Source organism: Salvelinus alpinus, chromosome 28 (assembly GCF_045679555.1).
Source record: "Salvelinus alpinus chromosome 28, SLU_Salpinus.1, whole genome shotgun sequence".
Lineage (NCBI taxonomy): Eukaryota > Metazoa > Chordata > Actinopteri > Salmoniformes > Salmonidae > Salvelinus > Salvelinus alpinus.
In genome coordinates this window covers 5,222,921-5,244,012 of record NC_092113.1, presented here as the reverse complement: position 1 = coordinate 5,244,012, position 21,092 = coordinate 5,222,921, and the positions used below count along the sequence as shown (strand labels likewise).

Here is a 21,092-nt window from a genome sequence, read left to right as displayed (position 1 = left end):
CCACTTGCTGAATCCATTGGCGTCTAATAACATGTAACGCTAATTTTTACCAACATTTTTCACCACAGACAATTTTCTTAAAATATGATTATTAGAATAAAACCTAGATTTAATCTAATTACGGTTCCCAGGTTTTATAAATATTTCATCCATGAAATAAAACATGAGATGCTTCTGCCAGCTGGAGGCTTAGATCAGTCACGTAGCAGGCGTAGGTCGAACTGTGCATGGAAACACATTTTGGGAAGACTGCATTCTTTCCCACCATAGGCTGAACGTGAAATCAGTCATCGTCTCACGGCGCATGATACGATGGGGACGTTGATACCACAGAGGAAGAGGCGAAGCGAGAGAGCTGACTCCGCCCCAAAATCTGTCCGGCAATGGGAGTGTCTAATATGCACTGGATCTTACTTGTGCATCAGACTCAGTGCATATTATAGGCTATCCACGACATATTTTTTTGATTGAGATAACGTTCTAAAGATACTCTGATAAATGCCAAGTACTAATGTCCTGTCAAAAAATAAGAACGTTTAGTCATGCGTTATGGCAGGCAAGTAAGTCAACGTCGCTTTGCAAAGTTTATGTGGCTTCTTGTGGTAGCGTGGCATCTACAGGTCCGACCACCCAAATAGGAAAATGCTGCGAAAATGAACAAAGTTGTGGAGCAGATTTAGGTATCCAGCCTGCACCGTCCACAGCCATCCCAACTTCTCCATCACCCGCAAATCACAGACACGTAGCGGGCAACAAACAGAAGGTGTCGCCTACCTTGTCTGAAAGGGCATTCACTACAGGACTCAAGATTGACTCCAAGACTTACCTTTGGTCAAGGTATAATGAAATGAAACGGCTTGTGCACGGTAAGATGGTTTTATGTAACTGTTAAAGTTTGCCTAAAATATGTTAGTTTTTTTGCCAACTGAAACTGTATAATCACTAACCCATTTCCCTTTTGTCAATACAGTTTTACCATCCATACCAGATAGATTGTTGGTTGTCAGTTGACAAATGTTAGACTCCTGCCATATCATCTTATTATTGCTACACTCTGGAAACTTTTCAACCTCTCATTTGTCATTTTAGTAACAAAATTCCCCCCTTGATTAGAATAAGGTTGACCAATAAACCTAGTCTTTTATATTAACACCCCCCCCCTCCCATTCCAATTATTTTGTCTGTAATAAACTCTGAAGGATGTGCTAACTGTGAGTGAAATGTTCATAACCTAATGAAATACATATTTGGCCATTTTTAACTAACTGCCCAAAATTGTCCAGACTTCAGTTTACCCACACAATGCATTGAAGACTATTCATGAAGACTGATCATGGTAGATCTGGTATTTTGTTTAATGTCTCCCCCCTTCTTTTCTGCAGATCTGATTCCTCCAGGTGTATGTAACTTACTGAACCCCTCCACCATCTATGCCAACAATGAGGTTGACTTGGACGAAGTGGACATCTATGGCTTTGATTATGACTACACACTCGCTCTGTACTCCAACACTCTTGATACAATGATCTACAATACAGCTCGAGACTTCCTTGTCAAACACTACAAGGTTTGTTTGATGGAAATGCGATGCTGTTTGCCTCATATTCTCATACAAATGTTCATGATGCACGTTTGTTTGATTTGAATTTGTTAAATTATTACTTTTAACTCCCCTAACAGTATCCAGAGGGCATTAGCAAGTATGACTATATTCCCAACTTCGCTGCACGTGGTCTCCACTATGACATTCAGAAGGTAAGTGCTTTTTTTTCTGTATAAAAGCTTATAGTATAAACATTCAACAGGAAAAGTTTGAAATTAGCTGGAATATTTTTTTTTTTTACTAGAGTGAAATGGTAGTTGAACTAATAAAATTGTTTTCCATGCAGGGACTGTTGATGAAAATAGATGCCTTCCATTACATCCAGCTGGGGACTGTATACAGGTAAGTTACTTGCTAGGTGACTATATGGAAAACAAAAGTTTTTTTCTAATAACAATACTCTTTGCTATTGCTATGTCATGGATTAAATTCTGTAGTCAAGAGACCATAGTGAAAGAGATGTTAATTCCCACAGGGGTCTGAAGCCTGTTCCAGATGACGAGGTTTTGGAGCTCTACGGTGGAACTCACCATGTCCCTCTTCAGGAAGTCAGTGGCTTCTATGGAAAGGTCACTACTTCACCACATTCTTCGACAACACTTGCCTGTATCTTCCTGAACAGATGAGCTAGATGAAAGACAAGGATCGGAGATTGTGCATAAACATATTTGACCTATAGTCCTAAATGTTGAAAAAGCATGCAAAAGCGATGAGCTTTAAAGTAAAATAGTTCACAATTGCAATTCATTCTAGTTGCAATGGCAGTAACTATAAGACACGTTTTACCATGTCCGTGACCTGCTCTACACCACATTCTTTCTTTTAATCACAAACAATCCTATGGAGACTTTAGGCCAGCTACTGGAGAAATAGACATGGTCTGACTCGTTAATTGCTCTGTTCTTTCAGTGCCTTGGGAGAAGTTGAGTTTATTTGCCCACTTGATTAAATGCCCTGCAAACCAAATGGTCGGTGTTCTCATACTATACTACGGGAATAAAAATCTATTAACTGACTGGTGTGCATGAATATGTATAACTTGGTTTGTCTTCTATCCCGTTGGGCTAACGTTATCTTACAGGGTCCAATGATGAAGCAGTTCATGGATGTTTTCTCCATCCCAGAGATGACTCTCCTGGCAGCTGCCAATGACTACTTCAACTCCAATGACATTGAATATGACCCTGGTCATCTCTACAAAGATGTTTCGGTGAGTGCATTCAGCAACAAAACATACCCACATTCTGATGCACTTAAAGATAATACTTTATTTTAATTCAGACATCAAAGTGGGACCAGTTTTTAAAATGTGGGCAAATAGCTGGTTCTGAAAATACAAGGCTTTTAACTAAAAAGTCTAACTTAGTTCATTGCTGCACCCTGACTCCTGAGTTGTTGCACCGAAGTCAATGTCTGTGAATTTTCTTTTTGTCTACCATTGTGCATGGCAGTTGAGAATGTGGGTTAACTTTGTTTTTCATGCGGTGTCGGTCAGTCAGTGTGCCAAAAGCTATTTTATTCCTCCTCTCTCTCCCTCCCCTTCAAGTGGAGCCACTTACAATTGCTTTGTGTGTCTAAATGGAAAAGGTTCGGCATAGCTAAAGACAGACAAATCTATGTCGGTGAGGTAACTTTTGGTGCCTTTGAACAGAGCCCACCAGTGTGTTGGGCTCTGTTCAAATGCTGTCAAGACATAGTGAAAGGTTCCCCATCTGTGTCCTGAGAACCCAAAAGTCGCATACCATTTTATCTTCTCACTGACTTTAAATAGCAGCTGAATTCGATATTTGTAATGAACATTGATTTTAATGTAAAAAATTACAAAAACTGTAAATATCATCAATTTGGTCATAGTCAGTATTTTCCAAAACAGAGATTTGCGAGATTTAGGGAAGCTGTTACATTCCTAGATTCATTGGATATTTGAGTGTTGTATTTTGATTTCGATCATGCCATCTAACACGGGATGGTAAAACCTAGGGACAATTGTCATGCATGGAGAAAAAGCTGCGCTGATTGCTCTCTATCCAACTGTGTGGCAGAACCAACAGGCAGTGAGATAGACCTGCCCACATGACGCAGTGCCTCAGACTTGTTTACATATCGTCGCTGTCTGATAACATTTTAGCCTTTTAATGTAGCTATTTATTCAAAGCAGTAACCTCTTAATGTATGCTGACTCTAGGAAGAAAATGTATTCAAAATAGCTTCTAAAGTTTCATGTATTTTTGTTAATGGGAAAATATGGTAGTTTTTAAGAATTTCCTGAAAAGATTATGTTTTGGACATGAGGTTTTCGTCAGACAGCGACGATAAGACAATACTTGGCCCATAAGCCCTTTATTGAGTGGCCTCTTGCTGATGTGTTTGATAGTGATCACTCGAGTCTTTCACAGTTTTGGGCAAAATGAGAATTGAGACAATGCGCACTTGCATCCCAACTGCCACTTGTCAACAATCCAAAATTCCACAGCCATTTGTGAGCATCATGGGGCCATACTTGCGAACATTAGAAAAAGTTGAAGTTTCAACTTTTTGTCAGTCTCAAAATGCGCATCAGCCAATTAAAATCGTAGACGTAATTGCTTAGCTTTCTGTGTAGAGTGCTTAGCTCCACGTAATTGTCGCAGATTGTGGCAAGGGCTCGAATTTTACACGAGTTGTTTTCCCTGTTGAAATGTAGAATTATTTATTGTGTTTGTGTGTTGAAATGCAGCAAAAACCTTGTAAATTATGAATACAATTAATTAGGAGCTTCTTGTTGAAGTCCCTCTTGCAGGCTGACGCACAGGCTATTGGCACTGCTAACTAAATGTATTTGTTTATTATGGATCTCCATGCAGCAGCTACTCTTCCTGGGGTCCGGCAAAATTAAGGCAGTTATACTATTTTAAAAACATTACAATACATTCATAACAGATTTCACAACACACTGTGTGCCCTCAGGCCCCTACTCCACTACCACATATCTACAACGCAAAATCCGTGTGTGTGTGTTATCGTATGTATGTATGTATGCATGTGTCTGTGCCTGTGTTTGGGTTGCTTCGCAGTTCCATGAAGTGTATTTCTACTGTTTGCATCGGTTACCTGATGTGGAATAGTGTTCCATGTAGTAATTTGCGCCTCCCATAGTCTGATGTGGACAGTGAAGAGACCTCTGGTGGCATGTCTTGTGGGGTATGCATGGGTGTCTGAGCTGTGTACTAAGCGTTTAAACGGACAGCTCGGTGCTTTCAACATGTCAACACCGCTCACCAATACAAGTAGTGATGAAGTCAATCTCTCCTCCACTTTGAGCCAGGAGAGTTTGACATGCATATTATTAATGTTTGCTCTCTGTGTACATCCAAGGGCCAGCCGTGCTGCCCTGTTCAGAGCCAAGTGCAATTTTCCTAAGTCCCTCTTTGTGGCACCTGACCACACAACTGAACAGTAGTCCAGGTGCGACAACTAGAGCCTGTAGGACCTGCCTTGTTGATAGTGCTGTTAAGAAGGTAGAGCAGTCCTTTATTATGGACAGACTTCTCCCCATCTTAGCTACAATTGTATAAATATGTTTTTACCATGATAGTTTACAATCCAGGGTTACTCCAAGCAGTTTATTCACCTCAACTTTCTCAATTTCCACATTATTTATTACAATAATTAGTTGAAGTTTAGTGAATGATTTGTCCCAAATAAAATGCTTTTAATTTTTGAAATATTTAGGACTAACTGCAGTTAAGTGTAGCAGTCATTTCAGTCGCTGTAGTAGCTGACGTGTATAGTGTTAAGTCATCCGCATACATAGACACATTGGCTTTACTCAAAGCCAGTGGCATGTCGTAAGTAAAGATTGAAAAAGTAAGGGGCCTAGACAGCTTCCCTGGGGAATTCCTGATTCTACCTGGATTATGTTGGAGAGGCTTCCATTAAAAAACACCCTCTGTGTTCTGTTAGACAGGTAACTCCTTATCCACAATATAGTATGTAAAGCCATAACACACAGGTTTTTCCAGCAGCAGACTGATCGATAATGTCAGAAGCTGAACTTAAGTCTAACAAAACAGCCCCCAAAATCTTTTTATCATCAATCTCTGCATCAGCCTATCAAATATCTTAGACTTTATATCCACCAACCAATGGCATTTCTTAAAATAGGTCAACGTGGCAACCAGAGGGCTATTTTAAAACTCCAAATTCAAGGTTTACTTTTGTTCCGCTTGGTCCTTCTCAAGTGTTGAGTGCCAATATTGCATGATGCCTCGTTGACTTGACAAAATTCAAAGGCACATTTTTGTATATATGAGAAAATCCCATGCTCATCTGTTTCACTGTGGTTTTAGAGTCAAAGCGGTTGACTAAAACCAGTGCACATTAACCGTGGGTTCGAGCCCCCTCGCATAAAGCATTTTTGTTAAAGAAAACACTGTTCACTGCTAGTACTCGATGCTTGATTCAAATAACACGTGACAAAGTGGATGATTATAAAAATGCATATAAAAACATTGTACATGTAAACTGTAGCCTACACGTCTATGCAATTTGGTGGCCAAGTTGACCTATTTTAAGAAATGCCATTGGTTGATAGATATAAAGTCTAAGATATTTGATAGGCTGATGCAGAATTTATTACAAGAAAATAGTCACTGCCACCTGCTAAAGTTAGCATAGGGCTGAATATGCCAGGTTATGTAATGGGAACAGCATTTAATCACAAGCAACTACTATCAACACGTAATTGACTGATGCCCATTTTGAGACTGAGAGAAAGTTTAAACCTAAACTTTTCCAATGTTCGCAAGTATGGCCCCCTCGTGTCCCACCACAACCTGTTTTGTAACATGATTTACTATTAAACACTGCCAGACAGCCTCTCACTCCGGTAATAGATAGTGAGAAAGTTCAAAACAAAACGGCACCGAAGCTCTTTGCCACTCGTCAGTGACTTGATAAGCTGATTTAGCTAACGTGGCCTGCTGCTCAATGTGCCTGCTAGCTACTAGCTAGCTTCATTGACAAACACAGATGGAACTTAGCTAGCTAGTGGTTTTGGCCGCTGATAATGGTTTGATGGCACCGGAGAGGATGGCTGTCGTTTCATGGGCTCTTAACAAACCGTGCTATTTTGTTCATTTTTTTTCTTCATTTTTTGTAACTTATTTTGTACATAAAGTTGCTGCTACTGTTTCTTATGACCGAAAAGAGGTTCCGGAAATCAGAACAGTGATTGAACTGGATGAAGAATTTCTCCTTGAGTCGGACGAGAGGGATTTACTCCAGACACATTTACATTACATTTACATTACATTTAAGTCATTTAGCAGACGCTCTTATCCAGAGCGACTTACAAATTGGTGCATTCACCTTATGATATCCAGTGGAACAACCACTTTACAATAGTGCATCTAACTCTTTTAAGGGGGGGGGGGGGTTAGAAGGATTACTTTATCCTATCCTAGGTATTCCTTAAAGAGGTGGGGTTTCAGGTGTCTCCGGAAGGTGGTGATTGACTCCGCTGACCTGGCGTCGTGAGGGAGTTTGTTCCACCATTGGGGTGCCAGAGCAGCGAACAGTTTTGACTGGGCTGAGACACCCGAACAGGCCCTCATTCCTGTCATTCGCAGGAGAAAGAGATGGAAAAGATATCGCGGAAAGAGATCAGGGTGCCTTGGAGGACCTGCCCGACGAGTGGCTTATCTGCCCCAGCCATCCGTACTACTGGCCAACATCCAATCGCTGGTAAATAAATTGGACGAACTAAAAGGACGTATATCTTACCAACGGGACATTAAAAACTGTAATCTTATGTTTCACCGAGTTGTGGCTGAACGACAACATGAATAACATACAGCTGGCGGGTTATACACTGTATCGGCAGGATAGAAAAGCAGCCTCTGGTAAGACAAGGGGTGGCGGTCTATGTATATTTGTAAACAACAGCTGGTACATGATATCTCAGGAAGTCTCGAGGTTTTGCTCGCCTGAGGTAGAGCCTCTCATGATAAGCTGTAGACCACATTATTTACCTAGAGAGTTTTCATCTGTATTTTTTTGTAGCGGTCCACATACCACCACAGACCGATGCTGCCACTAAAACCGCACTCAATGAGTTGTATACCGCCATAAGCAAAAACGCTCATCCAGAGGTGGCGCTCCTGGTGGCCGGGGACTTAAATGTAGGGAAACTTAAATCCGTTTTACCTAATTTCTATCAGCATGTTAAATGTGCAACCAGAGAGAGAGAAACTCTAGACAACCTTTACTCCACACACAGAGACGCGTACAAAGCTCTCCCTCGCCTCCCGTTTGGCAAATCTGACCATAATTCTATTCTCCTGATTCCTGCTTTCAAGCAAAAATTAAAGCAGGAAGCACCAGTGACTCGGTCAATAAAAAAGTGGTCAGATGAAGCAGATACCAAACTACAGGACTGTTTTGCAAACACAGACTGGAATATGTTCAGGGATTCTTCCGATGGCATTGATGAGTACACCACATCAGTCACTGACTTCATAAATAAGTGCATCGATGACGATGTCCCCACAGTGACTGTACGTACAAACCCAACCAGAAGCCATGGATTACAGGCAACATCCGCACTGAGCTAAAGGGTAGAGCTGCCGCTTTCAAGGAGCGGGACTTTAACCCGGAACCTTATAAGAAATCCCGCTATGCCCTCCGACGAACCATCAAACAGGCAAAGCGTCGGATGTGGCAGGGCTTGCAAACTATTACAGACTACAAAGGGAAGCACAGCCGAAAGCTGCCCAGTGACACAAGCCTACCAGATGAGCTAAATTACTTCTATGCTCGCTTTGAGGCAAGTAACATTGAAACATGCATGAGAGCACCAACTGTTCCGGACGAATGTGTGATCATGCTCTCCGCAGCCGATGTAAGACCTTTAAACAGGTCAACATTCACAAGGTCTCAGGGCCAGACAGATTAACAGGACGTGTACTCTGCTGTCTTTACTGACATTTTCAACCTCTCCCTGTCTTAGTCTATGAACCAACATGTTTCAAGCAGACCACCATAGACCCTGTGCCCAATAACACTAAGGTAACCTGCCTAAATGACTACCTACCCGTAGCACTCACGTCTGTAGCCATGAAGTGCTTTGAAAGGCCGGTCATGGCTCACATCAACACCATTATCCCAGAAACCCTAGACCCACTCCAATTTGCATACCACCCCAACAGATCCACAGATGATGCAATCTCTATTGCACTCCACACTGCCCTTTCACACCTGGAACACCTATGTGAGAATGCTATTCTTTGACTACAGCTCAGCGTTCAACACCATAGTGCCCTCAAAGCTCATCACAAAGCTAAGTACCCTGGGACTAAACACCTCCCTCTGCAACTGGATCCTGGACTTCCTGGCGGGCTGCCCCCAGGTGGTAAGGGTAGGTAACAACACATCCGCCATGCTGATACTTTACACGGGGGCCCTCAGGGGTGTGTACTTAGTCCCCTCCTGTATTCCCTGTTCAATCATGACTGCATGGCCAGGCACGACTTCAACACCATCATTAAGTTTGCAGATGACACAACAGTGGTAGGCCTGATCACCAACAACAACGAGACAGCATATAGGGAGGAGGTCAGAGACCTGGTCGTGTGGTGCCAGGACAACAACCTCTCCCTCAACCTGATCAAGACAAAGGAGATGATTGTGGACTACTGGAAAAGGAGGACCAAGTGCGCCCCCATTCTCATCTACGAGGCTGTTGTGTAGCAGGCTGAGAGCTTCAAGTTCCTTGGTGTCCACATCTAAAACAAACATGGTCCAAGCACGCCAAGACAGTCGTGAAGAGGGCACGACAAAACCTATTCCTCCTCAGGAGACTGAAAAGATTTGGCATGGGTCCTCAGATCCTCAAAAGGTTCTACAGCTGCACCATTGAGAGCATCCTGACTGGTTGCATCACTGCATAGTATGGCAACTGCTTGGCCTCCGACCGCAAGGCACTACAGAGGGTGGTGCGTACGGCCCAGTACATCACTGGGGCCAAGCTTCTTGCCATCCAGGACCTCTATACCAGGCGGTGTCAGAGGAAGGCCCTAAAATTGTCAGACTTGTCAGCCACCCTAGTCATAGACTGTTCTCTCTGCTACCGCACAGAAAGCGGTACCGGTCCAGGAGGCTTCTAAACAGCTTCTACCCCCAAGCCAGAAGTCTACTGAACATGTAATCAATGGCTACCCAGACTACTTGCATTGCCCCCCCCCCCCCCCCCCCCCTTTACACTGCTGCTACTCTCTGTTATTATTTATGCATAAATCACTTTAATTTATACACATGTGGGTAGAGTTATTACCTCAATTACCTCGAAGCTGGTGCCCCCGCACATTGACTCTGTAGCGGTACCCCCTGTATATAGCCTCGCTATTGTTATTTTACTACTACTCTAATTATTTGTGACTTTTTTTCTTAGATATTTTTCTTAACTGCATTGTTGATTAAGGGCTTGTAAGCATTTCACATGTGACAAATCAAATTTGATTTGATGAACAGCATGTAGCTTGTGCATTATTTTGTTAAGTTGCTGATTCAGGATGTCTATGATTGGTTCTGAACAGACTGTACTTCCCAGTTACAGAAGTGAGTGGCAAGATTCCAGGAACGCTAGATCTTTACAGCACACTCTGCAAACATTCAATGGATCTCTCCCAAGAGAGGAAAAACGTGGCTGGTTAAATGCCCTTTTAGATGGGAGTAAGCCCACAAAAGTGTTCAGTCAAATGTCTTTTAGACCTTGAGCAAGACAACTGTATACAAACATTCTCAGTGAAAGTTGAGCTTATCCACACTCTTTTTATTTTCCTCAGGATGCCATTGGAATGGTGCATATCAAAGGCTACATGTACAAGTGGATAATGCAAGACTTGGGTGAGATGTACCATTTTTTTTTTTTTCATCTTCGGTTTTAGACATTAAATCTCATATGTTTGTATTGGATGCTCCCCATCTCACCCATGCCCAGTTTGCAGGTTCTTTTAAACAGAACCTTGTTAGAATCCCCTAAATAAAAAGCAGTTGTCTTGATCCACTGTTCATTCTCTGTATTTGAAAACATAAACAGGAGAGCAATTTAACTGCCCTGCAGATAATAGTTTTGGGGATAAGATAAGAAGTACTAATCTTTTTCAAGTATTTTAAATCTGATTCTTCCAAAACAATTGCTAAGGATAAGTCAAGATAATTGATCAAATGTTGCTAACATACTTTAAAGTGCAAAAATAGGAACATACTTTTAAGTGTATAAAAAAATGACAGTACACTTGACAATTTATAATGTTAATACGTTTTGTTTAATGATGTGTTTACAGAGTTCAGGTTTGTCAAAAATTGAGAGGAGAGGGCATTTCAAGACAGTATCATATGTCTCTTTATACTCTGCTGTACTACAGTCTCACAATTACTTTAAATGCCTTTGTATTTTGCTTAAATGGTACATGACTGTTTCCCAATGGACAAAGCTATCAGTTTCTTCCAAGGGACAACACGTTCTGACGGAAGTGGAATATTTACATACTTGAGAAATACTCAAGGGAAGGGGATATTCCTGTCTGAATTGACCCTTTCATCTCCCTCCCACAGAGAAATATATTCTTAGAGGAGATGAGACATATGCAGTTCTGCACCATCTGGCCAGCCATGGCAAGAAGCTCTTCCTTATAACCAACAGCCCATATAGCTTTGTGTAAGTGTCACCATCAACCAAATCAAACTGACAGTTAAATAAAATCAGAGATACACAGTACCAGTCAAAAGTTTGGACACAGCTACTCATTCAAGGGTTTTTCTTTATTTTTACTATTTTCTACATTGTACAAAAATAGTGAAGACATTACAACTAGGAAATAACACACATGAAATCATGTAGTAACCAAAAACTGTTAAGCAAAAATATGTTATATTTCAGATTCTTCAAAGTAGCCACCCTTTGCATTGATGACAGCTTTGCTCTTGGCATTCTCTCAACCAGCTTCACCTGGACTGCTTTTCCAACAGTCTTGAAGGAGTTCCCACATATCTTGAGCACTTGTTGGCTTCTTTTCCTTCACTCTGCGGTCCAACTCATCCCAAACCATCTCAATTGGGTTGTGGTCAGGTGATTGTGGAGGACAAGTCATCTGATGCGACACGCATCACTCCTTCTTGGTCAAATAGCCCTTACACAGCCTGGAGTTGTGTTGGGTCATTGTCCTGTTGAAAAACAAAGCACAAACTAGATGGGATGGCGTTCTAAATTCTAAATTTAGATCTATGTTCTAAATAAATCAGTGACCATATCACCAGCGAAGCACCATTACCACCTCCTCCATGCTTCACGGTGGGAACCACACATGCAGAGATCATCCGTTCACCTACTCTGCGTCTCACAAAGACAGTGGTTGGAACCAAAAATCTAAAATTTGGACTCATCGGACCAAAGGACAAATTTCCACCGGTCTAATGTCCATTGCTCATTTTTCTTGGCCAAAGCAAGTCTCTTCTTATTATTGGTGTTCTTTAGCAGTGGTTTCTTTGCAGCAATTAGACTATGAAGGCCTGATTCACGAAGTCTCCTAAACAGTTGATGTTGAGATGTGTCTGTTACCTGAACTCTGAAGCATTTATTTGGGCTGCAATTTCCGAGGCTGGTAACCGAGGCTGGTAACTCTAATCCACTTAACTCTGGATCTTCCTTTCCTGGGGCGGTCCTCATGAGAGCCAGTTTCATCATAGCGCTTGGTGGCTATCTTCTGTATACCACCCCTACCTTGTGACAATATAACTGATTGTCTCAAAAGCATTAAGAAGGAAAGAAATTCCACAAATTAACTTTTAAGGCACACCTGTTAATTGAAATGCATTCCAGGTGACTACCTCATGAAGCTGGTTGAGAGAATGCCAAGAGTGTGCAAAGCTGTCAAGGCAAAGGGTGGCTACTTTAAAATATATTTAGATTTGTCATGTTACAACATGATTCCATATGTGTTATTTCATAGTTTTGATGTCTTCACTATTATTCTACAATGTAGAAAATAGTAAAAATAAAGAAAAACCCTTGAATGAGTAGGTGTGTCCAAACTTTTGACTGGTGCTGTACATACAGGCAAAGGCGGCGGCGTGCGCTTTCAAGTTGTTTGGGGAAGCTCATGTTCACCATAAAAATGCACCTTTATAATAAAGCATTCCATGCATCATCGCATTTGCAGACTTATGTAAGAGAGCCTACTATTAATGTGATGAGTAGATTGGATAGTCATAATTTAGGCCAATGATATAACTCGATCACTGTTCGCAGAAAATACTGTTTAATGCATGGCTGAGCGCGTTGTAGAGTAGGTCTATGCTATAGTAGATTATTCTTTCTTTGCACGGGAAGAATTTGGCCTTTTTTATAAACACATTTCATGCAATTCTACTAAACTTTATATGACTGGAGGCATTAGCAGAATGTTTTAATACATCAACTTACAGGGTAGCCTACTCTGCTGACAAACAGATCAATAAAAACAACATTGCCTGATCCATATAATAAGCCTATGAGACGGGGAGACACAAATACAATATGATGTCCATCTAACCTGGAGGAGGAAATTATTGTCCAAAAACAAACTCATGTGGCACTGATCCAACAATGTTAAAGAGTGAATATGCGCACTCACCGGGGATATGGCCTGTGCTCTCTTCAGGTGCCAATAAAATAGGCTATACTGGTCGCTCAATTAAGTTGAGAATTTTGATAACTAAAAGACAGATGAGGATTTTTATTGTCTTCTCTTTACAGCAATATAGCCATTTGCTCTCCAAACTGTTTTCTCACGATTTGTATTTTGAAATATTGCGATATGCATGGGTGGGGCTCTCTACCTCTCACTGACAGTTGTAACTTGACAATCATCTATTTGGTATTTGCCCCACACGCTGCCCAAATTCCGAGCCCTTCCGACTTTAGGCAATGCGATTTAAACAATCCACAGCTTATTTTTTATTTTTTTAAAGAAGCTAATGTTCCTCTGTGGCCAAATCATGCTTTCTGGTGTAGTAGCCTATTTTGAATGATTGAATTTATTTCTGCATACACAGGAGTAGGTTAATTAGGTTATATAATTTTGGCAATTTTAATTCAATTGACTTTCGGGGGAAGCTTTGCTTTTTATTTGTAAATTTTTTTAACCTTATGAACGTGCCATCTGTGGGCACTTTCAGCTCTCAACAGTAACTGTACATTTCGTGGTTGTTCACTAACCAGCTGTTTTCCTGATTATTTAGCGACAAAGGGATGAAATACATGGTAGGACAGGACTGGAGGGACTTTTTTGACGTTGTCATTGTTCAAGCTGACAAACCACACTTCTTCAACAACTGTGGCAAGTAAGTCTGATACTCTGTATATCTTTATACTCTCAACCAAGAAGTGTCTAAATTCTATAACCTTGGTCTTTACACAAATTTACAGAAAATGAGAGCACTCTACATACTGTTCAGGTCATTGTGTGACCCGATCATATTTTCTACTTGCAGACCTTTTAGACGTTTGGATGGCAACGGGGACCTTCAGTGGGACAAGATCAAGAGCTTGGATAAGGGCCAGATTTACAAACAGGTAGGAGCGGAGACATTAACCAGAAATATTACTTTATACAGTGCATTCAGAAAGTATTCAGACCCCTTGAACTTTTCCACATTTTGTTACGTTACTGCCTTATTCTAAAATGAATTAAATCTGTTTTTTTTATGTCAGTCAATCTACACAGAATACCCCATAATGACAAAGGAAAAATTAGATTTGAGCAAATATATGAAGAAAACCCCCCTGAAATATCAGGTATGATGCTACAAGCTTGGCACATCTGTATTTGGGAAGTTTCTCCCATTCTCTGCAGATCCTCTCAAGCTCTGTTAGGTTGGATGGGGAGCGTCGCTGCACAGCTGTTTTCACATCTCTCCAGAGATTTTTGATCAAGTCCGGTCTCTGGCTGGGCCACTCAGACATTCAGAGATTTGACCCGAAGCTACTCCTGTGTTGTCTTGGCTGTGTCCTTAGGGTCGTTGTCCTGTTGGAAGGTGAACCTTGGCCCCAGTCTGAGGTCCTGAGCGCTCTGGAGCAGGTTTTCATCAAGGATCTCTCTGTACTTTGCTCCGTTCATCTTTCCCTCGATCCTGACTAGTCTCCTGGTCTCTGCCACTGAAAAACCTCCCCACAGCATGATGCTGCCACCATCATGCTTCACCATAGGGATGGTGCCAGGTTTCCTCCAGATGTGACACTCTGTCAGAGTGACCATCGGTGTCTTGGTCACCTCCCAGATCAAGGCCCTTCTCCCCCGATTGCTCAGTTTGGCCGGGCGCCCAGCTCTAGGAAGAGTCTTGGTGGTTCCAAACGTCTTCCATTTATGATTGATGGAGGCAACTGTGTTCTTGGGGAACTTCAATGCTGCAGAAAGTTTTTGGTACCCTTCCCCAGATCTGTGCCTCAACACAATCCTGTTTCGGAGCTTGACGGACAATTCCTTCGACCCCATGGCTTGGTTTTTGCTCTGACATACACTGTCAACTGTGGGACCTTATATAGAGGTGGGACCTTTCCAAATCATGTCCAATCAATTGAACTTACCACAGGTGGACTCCAATCAAGTTGTAGAAACATCTCAAGGATGATCAATGGAAACAGGATGCACCTGAGTTCAATTTCGAGTCTCATAGCAAAGAGTCTAAATAATTACTGCATGTAAATAAGGTATTTTCTTTTTATACATTTGCAAAATTTTCTAAACCTTTTTTTCACTTTGTCTTGGGGTATTGTGTGTAGATTGATGAGGAAAAAAACTATTTCATTTTAGAATAAGCCTGTCATGTAACAAAATGTGGAAAAAGTAATGGGGTCTGAATAGTTTCAAATGCGCTGTATATATACCCAAAATGATACGTGAGAGTGTGGGCCAAAGTTCTTTGCCAGCTTGTAAATTATGAACTTGTCCATTTGAATTGCAGAGTGACTAACTCAGTTGCAGGACTTACCAGCATTGACTACTTGCGTTCCAGATAGTGGTCATTTGTGAGATTCACGATGTCAATGTTGCATTTGATCCTTTTACTGTGGGAAATGAATGACACATGATTGGAATGGCATTACATTTTAGGAATTTAGCTGACGCCCTTATCCATCGCTACTTAGTAGTGAGTGCATACATTTACGTACTTTTGCGCACTGGTCCACCATGGGAATCGAACCCACAACCATGGTGTTGCAAGACTATTGGACTAAAGTTCCACACATCACAAGTTACTATTTAATCAACCTGAATCAGATGTCCCTAGTCTGAGTAATGCTGGTCTTACAAAGATGGCCTTTGAAGTCTACGCAAAGATGTTAGTCTTGTCCTTGAAGTTAGTTCCCTGTTGTAGCTGAAAATGGATCAGGTTTAGTGAAAAGTGGATTATATTTTGATGCTGTGACATGTATTGCCTCTAGGGTTGCAAATGGAGGGTATATTACTGGACAATAACAAAGTTTACCTGTAAACTACCAGAATTTGGGTGACTTTCAAGTTTTTATTTGTATTTTATCAGATTACATTTTGTGTGGCCTTTTTGGGTACTTCAGATTATCTGTAATTATCTCTGGCCCTCTGTGTGGTCTTGTCACATGTAAATATAAAATAATCAAATAAGATGATTTTAAACTAAAACATTTGAATGACCAAACTGTTAAGCATTATCCTAAATATAAACCATCAACTTAGTGAATACCATTGGTGTTTTAATATGAGCGTTTCAGCATGAAATATCCTACATTTTTTTACACACATTTATTTTACTATGTCAATATGTCTTTGTTGTAAATGTTTTTGCACCAAACTGGTGGCAGTTGGGAAAAAAGTTAATGGTTGAAAGAGTTGTAGAGTTCATTGAAAATAATGCCATTGATGATTTAGATGTTTCCCCCCCATGAATTAAGCTATTTTGGCTTGACCAATAGGGTCTATCCACTAGAAACACATGGACACAGATTTAAAAAATGTATACTATATATGAAGTTATTCAAGTATAAATTACTGAAGTTACCATAAATTGACATAGATTACCTGTTAATTCTGTTAACTTTGGTAAATTACCAGTAGCTTTGCAACCCTAATTGCCACAGTAGGACATGGTAGCCATGCAGTACTTTTCCTCTCACCCTAAGAGCACTGCCAACATCATTGGCAGATTGACCCATAGTCAAGGCCAATAGTTGTCTGCTGCTAAGGCCTCAGCAGAATTTGGTGGAAGACCACATCTTTATATTAATTGTCATTAGTCATGTTATAGTTCTGCCAATCCACAGTCCTGTTTTTACTTCAAGCATTAAAACTTAAAGGCCCAGTGCAGTCGGAAAATGTGTGTTTCATATACACTGAGTGTACAAAACATTTAAGGACACCTTCCTAATATTGAGTTCCACCCGCCCACCCTTTTGCCCTTAGAACAGCCTCAATTTGTCAGGGCATGGACTCCACAAGGTGTTGAAAGCGTTCCACAGGGATGCTGGCCCATGTTGACTGCAATGCTTCCCACAGTTGTCAAGTTGGCTGGATGTCCTTTGGGTGGTGGACCATTCTTGATACACACAAAGCTGTTAATTATGAATAACACAGCACAAACCAGTGCACCTGGCACCAACTACCATACCCCGTTCAAAGGCACTTAAATCTTTTGTCATGCCCATTCACCCGCTGAATGGCACCTATACATGATCCATGTCTCAATTGTCTCAAGGATTAACAATCCTTTAACCTGTCTCCTCCCCTTCATCTACACTGATAGAAGGTGATTTAACAAGTGACATCAATAAGGGATCATAGCTTTCAGCTGGATTCACCTGGTCAGTCTGTCATCGATAGAGAAGGTGTCCTTAATGTTTTTTGCACTCAGTGTATATGTCCACACTATGAGATTGGAATAATATTATGATAATGCCCTTTTAGTGTAAGAGCTGTCTGAAATGAAAGACCACCTGAAATTCTTGCCTGTTTTTGGTGGGATGGAGTTTTGGCCTGCCTGGTAGGCCAGGCGATTAAATTAGTTCATAGACCAATTAGAAGGTGTTCCAAACCTTTCTGCCAATACGTAATTTTTGTTTTGTTTTCCCCTCCCCACTCAGGACTGTCTCGGAGTGGTCAATCTAAATTCTTGCTTGAGAAATTGCTCTTTGCTAAAAAGCTACTTTTGTTTATTTTTTTGCCATTTTTTATTTTTTAACAATCACAGAAAGGTACTTAATTGTTACCCAGAAATGATTTGATATTGAGATCAAAACGGCTGCATTGGACCTTTAATCATCATTCCTAGTGTCATTCATTATGCTGTCTCCTTGTTGTAGGGCAACCTGTTTGACTTTCTCAGGCTCACAGGATGGAGGGGATCCAAGGTTCTCTACTTTGGAGATCATCTGTACAGTGACTTGGCAGTGAGTCATACTATATTATGTCAGATTTTTTGGTTACTGATACAGGCAGTGTAAATGTGATTTCAGAACACAAGAAATGCACACATTAATTTATTTTGTTTTAAGGACTGTGCCTTGCATTGCGGTGCTTACAATGTAATAACTTGTGGCATGCTGTGGCTAATCGTTGTACTGGGCTGACTACTCATGCTCTCCCGCAGGACCTGATGCTGCGTCACGGCTGGCGGACGGGGGCCATAGTACCAGAGCTGGAGGTGGAGACCAGGGTGGTGAATACGGAGCAGTATGCACAAAGCCTCACCTGGCTGCAGGCACTCACCGGTCTGCTGGAACGCATGCAGGTACACTATTGGGCATTTTACCACATAGAACTCAGTAAACTGTGAGATCAAAGCAATAGGTTAAGTTACACGTCTTGTATTTACCATGACGGGTCCCTTGCCTTTATGGGATGAATTCCCAATCAATTGTACCCACACAAAAAACATGACTACCACAAGCTAATATTACGATTTTGCTACCCATCAGCCATGCACTTGAGAATGGAGACACTTGACACCATGTTTTTCTTGAATGTTGAGATGAAAGTATTCAAGTAAAACATTTTTTATTGAACCTGTGCAGATGCATCGAGATCCAAAGTCAAAGGAAGTTCTACAGGATTGGTTGAAGGAAAGAGAAGAGCTTCGGTGAGTCTAGTTATAGTAGATAAATTATACTTAATTTATCAAAACTGTCAGACAGCTAGTCAGACCTTAAGGATTCAGTGTAGTTTTGACTTGGCAAGCTTCGTCCAGACCTATGAACTTCCTTCGGCCCTTTCTTTCATTTTCCCCCTCAGAGCTGTGACCAAGAACCTGTTCAACCCTCACTTTGGCAGCATTTTCCGCACCTGCCACAACCCCACCTTCTTCTCCCGTCGCCTGTGTCGCTTCTCTGACCTCTACATGGCCTCCATCAGCTGTCTGCTCAACTACGACCTCTCCTACACCTTCTACCCTCGTCGCACCCCCCTGCAGCACGAGGCACCCCTGTGGATGGACCAGCTTTGCACTGGCTGCATGAAGACTCCCTTTCTGGAGGAGATGGCTCACATCCGCTGAGGGCCGCTCCGAGGTTTTACAAACCTCAAACTTGATATAAAGAGGCAGGAACTGAAGCTATGCCGGGTGTAAGGAGAATTGGGGCATGGTGCACAGATCATGAGTGCCACCTCCTGGGTTGTTGTATGCCAGTAGGGAAAGTGAAAAGGGTCACACAACTGAATGCATTCAACCGAAATGTGTCTTCCGTATTTAACACAACCCCTCTGAACCAGCATACAGTAATAGTAAAATATCTGAATATCTGGCTATTCAAGTTACCCAATATCACTTGGTTGGCAAGAACAGTTGATGGGTTAAGCCTTTAGTTACTTTTTAGGTTAGTTAAGTTGAGGTTGCAACTTGTAATTAAAAACCAAAACAATTTGAACAATAACTGTTTGTACATGGTGTGGATATCTGTTACTTGATTACTCTTTTTTATTTTTTTTATTTTAACCATGTAGCCTCTTCACTGTAACAGACTGATCTTATGACCTCATCAGTTTGAGTTATGAGTAATGGATCTTAAGTTTATTGGGTATAGTCTTGGCTGTTACTGTATTTGAGTATGACCATTCACATTGCAGTATGGTTCAGGGCAAGCTAAGTTGTTGCAGTCACTAGAAATCTATTTTGGGTCATTCTTGAATCAGTGGCATTTTTGCAACCATGAGTTAACACTTTAAAATGGCAAATAGTTACACCTCATACATGTTTTTGTTTGCAATAATACAATATAGGCTAATGCAAGTCCTTTATACTGCAAAACTTTAAGTCTCAAATGAATATCACATCTTTTGTTGCTTAAAAGCTTAATTATCCATTTGTGTCACTTCAAAGTAATAAATGAGTAAAGAGTACCAAATATGACTGCTGAAACAGAACAATAAAAATAGGGTATCTCCCTCTCATAAACGAGAGTTAAGTGATACGAAATAAAAGTGTAATTTAGCTGACAACTGTGTGGTAATGGTTTATATATTTGCTCCACCCTTTTTGCCTGTTTTGCATGTTATTTTGATAATACGTGTCACATATCACTTTGCAAACATTGTAAAAAAAAATATATATAATAATCATTGAGTTAATAAAGCTGCATACAAACATGGTCTATTTTTTGCTTTCTTGAGTTAAGACAGCTCCAAAATGCAGGTGTTAAAGCATAGTGCTTTCTGTGGTGGTGGGGCAGCCAGTTGAAAATACGCAGCGTAGGGGTTGGTAATGTTCTCGAATTGCGCCGTGATTGGCTCACGTGTTCTGCCATATCTAATGGTGGAGCTTGAAAATTCAAGCCCCTTAGGTGCTGCCATAGTTACATTAGAAGTGCCCATCCAAGAAGGCTCAAGGGCTCCCAAGTGGCACAGCGGTCTAAGGCACTGCATCACTACAGACCCTGGTTCGATTCCAGGCTGTATCACGAGTCGGCCTTCATTGTAAATATTTTAAAAAATCTTACCTAACTTGCATAGTTAATTAAAAGCCCCATAGGGGTCATCACATATAATGCAGTGGTAACCACATTTATCCAACTCCGATACGTGGCAATCATACCAAAATATAACGCAGACATGGATCTTAATGAAAATCATATAATTCAACTTTCAAAACAAATGTTATTGGTCCCATACACATGGTTGCAGATGTCAATGTGAGTGTAGCGAAATGGTTGCCACCACAAAGGGGACAAATTATGTGAAATTTGGCCTGCTGGCCCAAGGACTAATATAGCCTATTTAGACTTCAGCTGGGATGCTACTTGCTAGCCAGCTAACAGCCTTCGGTGGATTATTTCAACCTGGGAGGTGAAATGCTCTGGGAGTCTTAGTATCAAAGACAGTACGTTAGCTAGCATAGTTATGTGGTGATGTGTTGTGTCTCTTGTCGTGATGTGTGTTTTGTCCTATATTTATATATTTTTTCATTTTTAATGAAAAAGCCCCCGTCCCCGCAGGAGGCCTTTAGCCTT

At 41.2% G+C, this 21,092-nt stretch overlaps 1 protein-coding gene across 1 annotated transcript; it reads left to right on the top strand.

Annotated features, from left to right (window-relative positions):
• Window positions 1–165: 165 nt before the first annotated feature.
• Window positions 166–20,237, top strand: LOC139556987 (5'-nucleotidase domain-containing protein 2-like). Its single transcript, XM_071371222.1, has 14 exons — window positions 166–866; window positions 1,383–1,567; window positions 1,681–1,755; window positions 1,890–1,945; window positions 2,079–2,172; window positions 2,685–2,813; window positions 10,426–10,486; window positions 11,198–11,300; window positions 13,862–13,963; window positions 14,114–14,195; window positions 17,955–18,041; window positions 18,242–18,382; window positions 18,666–18,730; window positions 18,883–20,237. The coding sequence occupies exons 1-14, from the start codon at window positions 512–514 to the stop codon at window positions 19,142–19,144; spliced, it is 1,797 nt and encodes a 598-aa protein (XP_071227323.1). The 5' UTR covers window positions 166–511; the 3' UTR covers window positions 19,145–20,237.
• Window positions 20,238–21,092: the final 855 nt, after the last annotated feature.

What these genes read in the sequence shown, in the direction of transcription:
- LOC139556987 (XM_071371222.1), top strand. Translation starts at nt 512, where the DNA reads ATGTCCTGTCAAAAAATAAGAACGTTTAGTCATGCGTTATGGCAGGCA. An exon ending in TCCTTGTCAAACACTACAAG is followed by an intron (nt 1,568 to 1,680) that starts GTTTGTTTGATG and finishes CTCCCCTAACAG; the next exon opens with TATCCAGAGGGCATTAGCAA. An exon ending in GTCTGCTGGAACGCATGCAG is followed by an intron (nt 18,383 to 18,665) that starts GTACACTATTGG and finishes GAACCTGTGCAG; the next exon opens with ATGCATCGAGATCCAAAGTC.